At 42.6% G+C, this 12,811-nt stretch overlaps 1 protein-coding gene across 1 annotated transcript in view; it reads left to right on the forward strand.

Annotated features, from left to right (window-relative positions):
- Window positions 1–336: 336 nt before the first annotated feature.
- The window catches only part of SLC35D1 (solute carrier family 35 member D1), a 40,791-nt gene continuing 28,316 nt past the window's right edge, over window positions 337–12,811 (forward strand). Inside the window, exons 1-8 of the mRNA XM_048497473.1 lie at window positions 337–560; window positions 1,240–1,273; window positions 1,363–1,449; window positions 3,514–3,581; window positions 5,299–5,370; window positions 6,936–7,004; window positions 8,008–8,110; window positions 11,530–11,622. Coding sequence (XP_048353430.1) covers window positions 337–560; window positions 1,240–1,273; window positions 1,363–1,449; window positions 3,514–3,581; window positions 5,299–5,370; window positions 6,936–7,004; window positions 8,008–8,110; window positions 11,530–11,622 — 750 coding nt within the window. The remainder of the gene's footprint in view (window positions 561–1,239; window positions 1,274–1,362; window positions 1,450–3,513; window positions 3,582–5,298; window positions 5,371–6,935; window positions 7,005–8,007; window positions 8,111–11,529; window positions 11,623–12,811) is intronic.

Raw genomic sequence — 12,811 nt, forward strand, 5'->3', positions numbered from 1 at the left:
TCAGCTTCAGGCCGGTTTCGCGAAATAGCCTTAGGTAGTCCGGGCAAGACGCTGCCAGTTCGGACCGAAAAAGCCTGGGCCAGCCGGACAAAGAGCCTGACTCCGTTAATGTGGAATCCCACTGCAACCGCGCCTCACGAGCAGTGGTCCGGCTACGGGATTGTGCCTCCCGAATGCGCGGCGGCGAGACTTTCCCAGGCACTCCTCCTGGTCCCGGAGACCGAGTGCCCACGCCAGCCTCCTCGCCCCGATAGGCGCCAGCCACTCTCCCGCGGAGCTCGGCCCCCTTGGCTCGCTGCTCTCTGCTCCGCCCCATCTGACGCTCCGCTTGTAACCATGTCGGCGGCCGCGCGCAGACGTCAGGCTGTCGGGGTGAAAGGAGAAGTCCTCGCAGACGCCGCCGCCGCCGCGCCAGCAGCCCCCGCTGGCGGAGATGAGGAGCCGGGCATGGCGGCGGCCCCGAGCCTCACCGTCTGCCTCAAGCTGCTGGCCGCTGCCTTCTACGGCTTCAGCTCCTTCCTCATCGTGGTGGTGAACAAGAGCGTCCTCACCAGCTACGGGTAAGGCAGGCCTCGGTGCAAAGTTCGCCGGCGCCAGCAGAAGTTCGGGGGCAGAGCAGGCGGGTGGATCAGTAACTCGCGCGTTGTCGTGCTCAGTTGGGGCTGCAGGGAGGCATCGCCCGCGTGGCTTCTGCAAAACCCAGCAAGGGAAGGGGCTTTGCATGGTGAACAGCTACCGACCCCTAGAAGCCCTTCGCTTGGAGGTGCTTCCGAGGCCACTTGGAGGTGCTTGCTCTGAAGGAGCCCGGCATCCCCTTTCGAGGCCGCATGTTTACACCATTGACCCATGTAGAACAGATATTTCTGCCCAGGCTGGCACTCAGCAAATCTCCCCTCTTTGTTGTGCTGAGCCTTATTTCAAAGAGGTGCCTCTCGCTCTTCTTTCTTGGGCATTCATTCCGTATGTGTACTTCCTGAGCAGATACGTTATGAGAAGTAACCGATGCCATCCACCCGTTGTGCAAATACCGTTGGATATGTCGAGACTTGGACATGCAGGGGCGGTGGTTGCCTATGTTAAAAACATTCAGAATGTCTCCAGATCGGGTTTACTTCCATTTTGGACTCCGAAACGGAGCTAAGTATGCTGCCGTTTCCTGTCATCAGCCATGTTTTTTTTTTCCTGTTGAAAACGGGAGGTTTGTGCTGTTTTGCTTAATTTGATTTTGTTTGTTTATAGATTTCCTTCCTCGCTATGCGTGGGACTAGGCCAGGTTAGTTGGAATCGTGATTAACAATATTTCCAACAGGGTAGGCAGGGAGTGGAGGAAAACAAATTGGTGATCTCTTTCTCCTTTCACAGATGCTGGCTACAGTGGTTGTCCTCTGGGTGGGAAAGGTGCTTAGGGTGGTGAAGTTTCCAGACTTTGACAGAAATATACCTCGAAAGGTACGGTGTACGTTTTTCTCTCTCCCCCCTCCCCCAAATAAGCCCTCTGTGAATCATCTTAAGGGAAGCATAACATTTTTTGTGTATTGTGTATGTTTGAGCTTGGGGAGAGAAGGGTGCCATTGTGTATATTCTGGAAGAGTGCATACAATCTAGAACAGTTCTAAGGAACACTTCAAGTACTTTGCACAAACCAGAGCAAACATTTTCAAGTTCTGTTTGGTAACATCAAAATACTTGAATTTGATCTTCAGATAAATTCCAGATGAGGAACTGGAGAATCTGTTCCAACAACAGGACAGGGTCTGCTGACACATTAAAGACATCCGGGTTTATTGTGCACGAGTTTTCAGTAGCAGTGCCCTGTTTCATCAAATGCAAATCATTGAATAATACTACCATAGGTTCTGATTGGTAAAGGCTTTGAAGCATTTGTTTTGTTGGAAAGCTAGCCAAAAATCAAACAAGTTGTGACCCCATGAGAACTCCATATGGCAAAGGAATAAAATATTAGAAAACTCACCCTTGAAAATAGCTCTAGTGGGATACTATTGATTCGGAGGCTAGTTTAACATCTTCCAACTCTGAGCCTTGCCAGCTTACCACTATAGTGCAGTTGCCTTGACTGGTGAGTCTTGAGGTGAAGTAAGTAGGAAGCTGCTCACCTATCCCAGAATTTTAATAGTTCAGTGCTACACAGTGTTGTTTGGATTCTGTAGTTGTATTCTTCAATGGCCCTACCTGGATAGCCCAGCCTAGTCTAATTTCATTAGGGTCAGCCCAGGTGAGTACTTTCATGGGAGACCACCAAGAAAGTCCAGGGTCATTTCACAGAGGTAGGCAGTGGCAAACCACCTCTGAATATCTCTTACCTTGAAAAGCCATAAATTGGCTGTGATTTGAAAACAATAATAATGTTCTCAAGACCTTTAGAATCTGGAACCTCTGGAAAAGTGGCTTTTGTTGCAATATAAAACAAAACTATATAATCAAAACCTCCTTTAATAATAGTAATAGTAATAATTTATTAAACTTGATAAACTGCCCACCCCCGAAGAATAGCCTCTTTTCCATACCAAACACTTTTTAAAAGTTCTATTTCCCTCCCCTGGGTCTTCACATTGCTGTTCCCCCCACCCCCATCATTGCCCTTGACATTGTATTGCTTTTGGAGAGTAACCAGCTCAGTGCTGGTTGGACCATTAGAGTGGGGCAGGCTTGTCCCTTCATAAGTGTTCCCAAGTTTGATATTGTATTCTACAATTGCTTACAAGTTTACCTGGAAGTAGATTACAGTGAGTCTATGGGATTTACTCACAATTAATTGTGCATAGAATAACAGCCTTCTGGTGAACTGTATACATGGTTACCTCAGAAGGAACATATTGCAGTGTGACTTATCTCCGAGTAAGCATGTTTATCTGATTTATTTTAATCATCTTCATTTGTGGATTTCCCGGTTTCTGAGGTCAAATTGAAACACTGTATAGGACTCATCTGTATGGGACTATAGGCATAACATTTAATGGGTTGTTGATTCATGTGTGTAGGAACTAATGCCCTAATTTAAACCTTTCAAATGTTTAACATTCCCGATTGTCAAATTTAAATGAATATTCCATATCATCACATTAGGCCTAACCCAGGGGTCTGCAACCTGTGGCTCTCCAGATGTTCATGGACTACAATTCCAATTGGCCATGCTGGCAGGGGCTGATGGGAATTGTAGTCCATGAACATCTGGAGAGTCACAGGTTGCAGACCCCTAGCCTAACCTGAAGACCAACTATTTTAATGTGATTGAAAATTCTTTCTTTTCTCAAATGGTATTGCTAAGTTGAATGCATTCTTGAGCAATTGTTCTGAGGCTGCAAAGCCACAGCAGTTCTATGTGCAAAGCTTATGCAGTACAAATAAAACATTATAGTGCATTTCCTGGAAGAAAAGTTATATACCTAGCAACAGTGTTACAATTGCAAAACTGTGTAATCATATGAATGTTTATATCTCTAGCTAATGCTATGATTGATTAAATGTTCTTCTATCCCTCTTACAATTTTCTAGACATTTCCACTACCTCTTCTCTATTTTGGGAACCAAATCACAGGACTGTTCAGCACAAAGAAACTAAAGTATGGCTAACTTTTATCGATTAGTGAGATTATAATATTCCTAAAACTGTCATGTAAAGGCCGAATATCTCTGGGGTGGATATTATTTATAAAAAGCAGTAGTACTGTAATACACAAAATGGAACTTTTCTGCATCTTCGCTCCAGCCACAGCCTTCTGTAACCACCCTAACGTTGTGCCCCTTGCATACCCTGCAGAACTGCACAGGGGAGAAAGCGAGAGTCTGCAGTGGGTAGGACAGTCTTTAAAAGCCATCCTTCTTCCTCTTCAGCCAGCAGTGTTTTTCACAAGAAGCCAGAGTTTAAGGTTGTCAGCTTAGGCTTGGAAAAGTCCTGGAGACTGCGTTGATTCCAGGAGAGACTGGTGTTTGGGCAGATGTTGAAGCTCAGCAGGGATGTGATGTACCCTATGAAACTACCATCTCCTCCAGGAGAACTGACCACTGTATTCTGGCAAATCACTTATTATTCCAGGAGAGCTCCAGGGCCCATTTGAAGGTTGACAACCCTAGTTAGATTCCTAGTTAGATTTTGTATATTTTGATTACTTTTCAGCTAGTGTCTGCAAATTTGGTACAAATGTTCCTTGCTGAATAACCTTTCTTTTGGCTATTAATTTTCCCATTTTAGTTAAAGAAAAAAATATTAATAAAGGATGGGAAAAGTGGGTTCAGCTGACGTTCTCCTTATGATCTCATCTTAGTCTGGGGAGAGCAAAGATAAAGCATTTTGAAGATTCAGCAATTTTGTAATCATGGAAACACTGAAACGGATTATTGGCCATGGTGTAATTTTTCAAAGTTTGCTTCTTCTAGAGCTTTCTGCCCCATAATGCTGATGTACCAGGATGTTAGTCCTGCTAAGCTTCAGTAAGACCCTGTCTGGTTTGCTTTCAAGCAAACACGTATAGCAAGAAGCTGTGATCCTTGTTCCTCCTTTACCTGTGCCATAACTAAGCAAACATTCCTAGCAAAATACAATTATTATTTTACCAAGATACTGACAAATTAAATAATAGTATTTAGTATAGTATGGCTTGAACATCTCAGTTCCCTTGTTGTAGACCTATCAGGAAAATGGTGATAAAGGGACTGTTCTCTCACATTTCCAGTAACGTTTTCCCTCTATCTTTGTGGCATCTTTATCTCTGGGTGCTGCCAAAGATCAAAGAGAAGAATTACTAGGGGAAATATTATTTTGATTCTGCAGATGAATAGAAGTCCTAAAAAACGCTGATAAATTATTGTTAGGATATATTTTTGCTTCCAAGCTTTATTTAATCTAAACATAATGGTATGTGATTTATGAAGTTACTCTTAAAATACTGTGAAGAAACTATACCAAGCCAAGCATTTTTCTATTAAAAAAATTAATTCTATGCCATCCTGAGGCTTGTGTTCCACAAGATGTGGTCAAGAAACAGCTTTAGCAATAACTTGGAAAGGTGACTAGCAATGGCATCCTAAAAAGAATTATACCCTTCATTGAAGTCAGTGGGCTTAAGAGGGTGTAACTGCTTGAAATAGACTCTGACCATTTGCTCCAAGGGAATAACTATAGAAGCAAGGTTGCTCATTCATACAGAACTTTTTGAGCATAATATTTTCAGTAGTAACACTTTTAAAACAGCTTGTACTTCGTCATTCAGTAATACTGAATTTTGTATGTGTGCTTTGCCTTGCCTAAAACTATCCCCTTTTCTTGCTTTTCTCTTTCAGCCTGCCAATGTTTACAGTCCTGAGAAGGTTTTCCATTCTGTTTACAATGTTTGCTGAAGGAATTTTACTCAAGTGAGTTGTGAAATGGTGCAGTAGACTTCCGCTTGTTGGATAATGTTGAAAGCGTAGCCTGTAGATCTCTCTTGTTTTGTGAGAAATCAGCTGAAGGCATCAAGGGTTGGATTCTTCCAAAATAATTGCTGACAGAAAGCTCTCCATTAACAGAGCATCACTTTCTTGCTTGCTTCCTCCCTCATTTATGTAGCCACCAAATGCTGCTGTGGGGGAAGGGGAGGACAGGAAACCCCTAAGAGCAGCTTAAGCGGAGGGGTGGATCTGCCAAAGGAGCTCCAGAGGATGGCAGAATTGGTGAATATCACCTGTCTTCCATTTTTTTATATTCTCCATCTAGAATGATATGTTGAGTTGTGGTCTCAGTCTTGGAAAATTAAAGAATCCCTTTCCACAAGAAGCAGGCAGCCTGCTTCAGAGTTCAGCAGGATGAGAAAACTCCCTTCCAGAGGGTTTTGTACATTGTGCTGAACTCTGAATTGGTGGTATCTGTGTCAAAGCATAGCATGTTCTGATATTGTTGCAGTGAGTTTTGGAACAGACTGTCTTAGCACAACAGGAAACAGTTGGAGCATGTAGTTCATGTATTTCACTCTACAGTTCACTGCAGTGGAAGACCCACTGTTCACATATCAGCTGTATTATGTGTGAGTCATTAATTCAAAACCCAGAGAGTCTTCATGTCACACGGCCTTGTCCCCTCAGCAATACAAACAACTAACAAGACAAAGGAGCTCATAGTGGACTATAGAAGGAATAGCTCAGAAATTCAGCCCTTGACTATAAATGGAGATCAAGTGGAGCGGGTGGCTAGTTTTAAATTTCTGGGCGTTATGATTAAAGAGGACTTGACCTGGGGCATACAGACTGCCGCGGTGGTTAAGAAAGCCCAGCAAAGACTGTACTACCTGAGACTTTTAAGGAAGCAACAACTGGATGGAAAACTTCTGGTGTCCTTTTACCGCTGTGCTATAGAGAGTGTCCTAACCTACTGCATCTGTGTATGGTTCTCCAGTTGCACAGTGGCGAATAGGAAGGTGCTCCAAAGGGTGATCACTACTGCACAAAGGATTATCGGCTGCCCTCTCCCCTCCTTGGAAGAAATCTATAATTCCCGAAGCCTAAATAAAGCCCAAAATATTCTGAGGGACCCGTCTCATCCAGCACACTCTCTTTTTAAACTGTTACCATCTGGCAGACGATACAGGGCCCTCAGAACTAGGACAAAGAGGCTTAGAGACAGCTTCTACTCTAGAGCTGTGGCTATGCTAAACTCTGCTGCTTCATATTGATGTATTTGGGGCTGTGTAGGGATGGGTGGAGGAAGGGGAAAGTGAGGATGATGTATGAGTCTGAAATTGTGTGCATCGAGGAATGCTGCTGTAAATTTCGTTGTGCGTGCACAATGACAATAAAATGCTTATGCTTATGCTTAAACTGTATGGGAAGCATCTAAGAAAACCTTGTATATTTCTCCTTCCCTTCAGCATCAGACTTCTTGCTTATTTTTATTTTATGAACTTTCAAGAGATCATGCGCTAATAAAACTCTTAATTTTTCTCCAGGAAGAAATTTTCTTGGGGAATTCAGATGACAGTATTCGCAATGATAATTGGTGCATTTGTAGCTGCAAGGTAAGATTCAGCGCTTGTAAAAAATAACCTTTATGTTGTTTCTGTTTTTATACAAACATAAATTCCCGGGAACTGATTACAGTAGATTACAGTAATTCTGACGAATTAGTGCAAGGTGAATAGAAATTTGGTTGATATTCTGTGAGGTTAAATTGAAAATATGACTTACAAAGTGACTCTAAGGCCTATCGTTATCACGGCTGTAATGCAGTGCATAATTCTACACTAAGAGCAGTACATTGACTCACAGGTATGCAGATCTTATTTGTTTTTTCTTCAGATTGTATTATTGTTTTGCCTCTTCTTGGCAGAGAGAGTACCCCCCACCCCCCGCCACACACACATACTTCAGAGAGGAGAGAGCTAGAAAGTGCTTTGTTCTCAGAGCCACCCACTCTGCAACTCCTTGTGGGTTTCAGCTGCTCAGCGAATTCTTCCCCTCTGGTTTTGTATAAGCTCTTGCAAGCATTAACATTAATTAATTAGTACGTATAGGATTAGGAGTACTTCAGAGAAATGCAAGTTTTCTCTTTCCTAGCATTCTTGATGACACCACTCTACTTTTACTTGGGTCCCTGTAGTCATCATCCATTGTGCTGCTCCTCTGCATGAGGATTCTTTCTTTCTGTGTTCCTGTACTAAGGCCTTTATGCTCATATGATTAGTACCAAGCAATCTTTGGTGGTAGAGATTGATGGTTTGGTTGAAGCTGAGAAATGTAGAAAGCCCTTGGAGCCATTTTCTCCCAAATGATCATGTCCACCAATCACATTATTACATTATTGATCCACACATTTGATGTGTATGCAGCCTTCCTCAGGTTCAGGGACATGAAATACTCTACACAGCAGCACAGTAGTTTCTTTTCAGCTGTTGAGTCTAATCTCAGTTACATGGTATGGACCTTTGTACAAAGGCCACTATTCCTTATAGACCTCACTTGTTTGATATTTCTGTGTATAATACGTCTTCCATGACTTAAAAATCTTCTTTCTCCCATTAGTTCTGACCTGGCATTTGATCTAGAAGGTTACATTTTTATATTGATCAATGATGTCTTGACAGCTGCAAATGGGGCCTATGTAAAACAGAAGCTAGATTCAAAGGTAAGTTCCTTTTACTGTTTCATTGTGAAATGTTCCACCTGATTGATTAGTAGTTAGGTAAATATTAATAATTTTTCTTTAGAAAATGTATTGATATCCTGTAAGTGCCTCCCTTTGGTCATTGGGTTTCTACGCCTGTGTAACTCACCTCGGGATCTTCCTTCCTTTCAGATTGTCTCTGTGAAGGAAGCTAAAAGTATTCCTCTTTACAACTTCAAGTTGTACTGCTGGGATTCCCAACTGTGCAAGAATCAAGCCACCAGCCTAATCTCAGGCCTCCTTGATTCTCCTTTTTTTATAGAGGTATACCCTACCCTCTGTTGTCTAACCCAGGTGCTGAATTCTATCCCTAGCTCTTCCCCTTGGTGCCTGAGAGGTCACCCACCCTGCCTGTCTAAGCCTGATTCCTCCTCCTTCTTGGACCTGATGCAATCCCTCATTTCCTCCCAACCTGCCTCCTGTGATGCTGGAGAAGCTCTGACTGAACCTGGAGTCATGCCTCTTTCTGTCGTAATCTGCCTGGCTTGGTTGTTTCCCTGGCTTCCTCTCCTACCCTGGCTTGGAGCTGGCTGGCAGGGGGGGTTGGCTGCCCTTCCCTGCCACCCTCCCTGGGATTCCCGTCCAGTCTTTCTGGTTGCCAGGGGCTGTCTCTCTGGGCAGTTTTCCCTGGCTTGCCACCATTGATGGGAGTGTGGGGCTGGTGCGGGCAGGTTGCCTGACCTGAAGTGGAACAGGGGAGCACAAGGAGGTTTGCACACAGTGCCATGCTGAAACTCTTTTTTTACCTGCTCCTGTGCATGATGGGACAAGTTCCACGGCAGTCTTGGGGTTGGGGTAGGAGACCACAGTCAGGGAGGCAGAGTCCTGGGTGGCACAGGCAGAACTGTCAGCTGCCATCTAGAGACATATCCCAGCATGGTTGATCTGGTCAGTGTCATAATCAAAATTATATTTAACTTCCTAGCATATTTTATTTATTATATTATTTATTTATTTAAAACATTTTTATGCTGCAATTCCACTAGTCAGGGTCCACAAGATGTCAAACATCAAAACAGTGAAACATTTTGACCATTAAAAGTACACTTAACATTATAAAAACTAAAAACACAGTAAAGCACAGCACTAAAAGGGAGGGCCAAAAACTCTCATTAGGAACATGCCAAATGAAACAAAATGGTCTTTACCTTTTATTCTATTACACTTCTTTCTGTCATACTAAGTAGGAAATAGAAGGCTAACTTTTGCTGCACTTGTATTTTGCTCACTAGTATTCATCTAGCCCTTTGCACATTTCCAGGGTCGCTGCCCTTTCCCCTACTGTCCTCACGTGATCGGTGGTGGGAAGCAGCATGTGTGAGGATGTCACCCTAGTCATTTGGATAGAATTCTGCCACAAATCAACCTTATCTGCCTTTCTCTTCCGGTCAGCACTTGGAATCACTGGCTATGTGTATGCATGAGAAGCTATATACTCCCCAGTCCCAAGCCTGCTCACTCTCTAGCTTGGTCACGTGATTTACCTTATGCATGGATAAATAGGTACTGGTGTAAGAATTTTTGGTCACAGTCTGAGATCTTGAAAAAGAAAAAAGAGACCTTTGTTCAACAAACATACATGCCTGTTTACTAGGAGTACAGATGTGCAGGAAAATTATAATAGAAGAACATCACAAGTATTACAGAAAACTAAGGAAATAATTAAAACAAGCTAGCTAAGTTCCACAAGTAACTGGTTCTACCTTCACGTTGCTTTCAGAAGAAAGAGTGCAAGAAAAGCTGGAACTTTGAAATATTGATGTTGACTTCATTCAGTTTATTTCAGTTTCCTGGTAATTGGCTTATGTGTCCTGCCCAGAGCAGGTTAAACCTTTTAGCTCTTCATGTTCCATCTGAAAGTAGTCCTCTTGAAATGGCTCCTGAGCCCCTCCCTATGTGTCCTGCCATTCCCCTGTACCCAATCATAACAAGATTCTTGTCCATCATGTCCTTGGTCTTCACTATAGCCCTAACCTCACTCAGGATATAAAAAACAATCTGTCCTGCCTTTAGTTAGTAGATGAGCAGATGGCTATTGGCTAGTCTACCCATGTATGTCCTTTAGTGGTGAAAATCTCCTCCTTGCCAGTGACAAGAAGATTCTGTTGCCTGCTTCCTGTATGAGTGTGTTCTCTTTGAGACCAGGGGCATTAACCTAGCCATCTACATTTTTCTAACACAGGGGTCCCCAACCTTTTTGAGCCTTGTGGGCACCCATGGAATTTTGCCACAGTGTGGTTGGCACAGCCGCAAAACAGCTGCCTCATGAGGGGCAACTAGCTACAAAATGGTAACCACAGTGTACCTTCACTAGCAAAGATCCTTGTGCTGTAGTGGCAGCTGCTGCCCAAGCAGTGTTGTTTTTTAAAAATCAGCATAGGCAATCAAATCTCCATTGGCCAATGAGAATCCTTGCAAAAGACCCATCTAGCCCTGTCCACTCCGTAGAAATACTTGGCAGGATCCAGGACAGGTGTCAGCAGGTTTTGAGACTGTGTTTCTTCCCAGGTAGTCTACATTGACTACAACTATAGTTAAAACTAGCCAGAGTTGATGTTAATCCAGGATCTGAAAACATGGGTTTTGATTTCATAACCTGGGTTAAGGAAAATCCTGGTTACCTTGATACTGATTCTCATAAATGCAAACCAACTGGTCATTAGGAGGGAGGGGCCAGTTTCCTGCAGGGAGAAAGGCTATGATGAAGGAAAACAAGGCTGAAGGTTGCAATGCTATCCTAAGTAGAGTTGCATCCTTCTCATCCCTTAAATTGTAAGGGTGTACCTCTACGTAGCATGGCACTGTTAGTTAACCACAGTTACAAGGGAATTGCATACGCATCAGCCAAGTTACTGATATTTTACATACAATGTATCTCCCTCCCTTTAATTCAGTGGCTCTCAACCTTCCTAATGCTGCGACTTTTTAATACAGTTCCTCATGTTGTGGTGACCCCCAACCTCCTGGAGATGGATAGAGGAGCGGTGTCTCAGTTCCTAAGACCATCGGAAATATGTGTTTTTTGATGGTCTTAGATGATTCCCTGTCATGAACGGTCACTGGATTAGGCCCCCCCAAAGGGTCAGCGACTCCACAGGTTGAGAGAACCATGCCAGTGCTTTAATTGTTGTGTCAGTACAGGAGTAAACAGGGTGAGAAACTAACAGAGAAGATCTTTGATAATCAAATTAATACAATCTTTTTCATATATTTTTCTTAAAGCTGATATTAATCTGTTTATCTAGCACAACATATTCTGTCATTTCTGATTTGTACTCTGGGCAAGTCATGAAGATGAAGCCTTGTTTTTGTGTAGTTCTCTGTGAAAACAGGTCTATGTTATTTCAGCCAAGATAAATACATATTTTTTTCCTTTCCAGGAGTTAGGAAAATATGGCCTCCTTTATTACAATGCACTGTTCATGATTCTTCCCACTTTGGCCATTGCCTATTTCACAGGAGATGCGCAAAAGGTATGGTGTGTTTTTTTAAAACATGAAAATTATATTGCCACACTTGCATTAACTTGTATGTCTTTTAATGAAATGTAGAATACAGTATTATGACAGAAATGACTATGACAATTATGTGCTGTAATTGAGCTCAATGAAACCCTGAGAGTTCTTGCCACATAGTCACAGTGTCCATGGGTACTATTGCCCATATATGTTATAGAAACAGTGCAGCTGCAGAACCAAGGCTACTGTTAATCCTTTCCCCATTCCAAAGGAGTTCCTGAGACTCAAGAAGCACAGTTGGTAGTTTCCCACTGGTGCTTTAGTAAGCATATTATAAGTAGCCAAATAAGCGTTTTATTGCTGATTTTAAGGATACTGACACAGTGCTGCTTTGTCAAGTCAAGGTGTGCCTACAGTGGTGAAAGTCATACTGTAAAGTGAAACAGCCACGGTAATGCTGTGATTGTCATAGTTGCAGAATCAAACTCCTCCCCTTTTATAGAGGCCTTTTATAGGAAGTAAAATCTGTACTTGCTTGAGTGAAATGGTTTTGTTTCATGTAGGAGGTAGTTTTAAAATTTGTATTTTTGTGTTTGAGTAGCTTTTATATTAATGAACAGAATAGCAAATGCATACAACAAAGGTAAATGACTGGCTATGCAAGATCTGTATGACTGGCATAGTGCATTTGACAAGATTCACTTGAGAAAGAAAAGGGTATTTCAGGTCCTACATTGTGGGTATGTGGGTGCTTGTTTAGAAATGAATACCCAAGTCAAATGGATACCAACACTGTGCTAGACTGTGGATTTTGTATTCATCGTGTGTGTGTACATCTTAAGCTACCAATTTTTGAATAAACTTTCTTGTTTATGCTCTGGCAAGCTCTTAGTAGTAAAGATGAACAAAGTCCACTCTGTTGAAGGTCCAGGAAGGTCAATATTCATTGGGCTAGGAAATAGTTGGCTTTGTTGTGTGTGTATTTATTTTTAAGGCTACATCATGTTCTGTTTGAATCTGTGTTGGTGTTAAGGTCTGAGGTAGGAGCTCTGAGCGGTTATGTAGGCAGGTTATGCCAACACGTAGACAGATGGGTTCTTTTAACATTCTAGATTCAACAAGAGACCGTGTGCTGCCAAAATTCATATCTGAAATGTTTCAGCCTTAGCGCTTCTGTAATGAACTAGAGAGCTGTTTATACCAA

This window comes from Sphaerodactylus townsendi, linkage group LG05, assembly GCF_021028975.2.
Source record: "Sphaerodactylus townsendi isolate TG3544 linkage group LG05, MPM_Stown_v2.3, whole genome shotgun sequence".
In the NCBI taxonomy this organism is placed as follows: domain Eukaryota; kingdom Metazoa; phylum Chordata; class Lepidosauria; order Squamata; family Sphaerodactylidae; genus Sphaerodactylus; species Sphaerodactylus townsendi.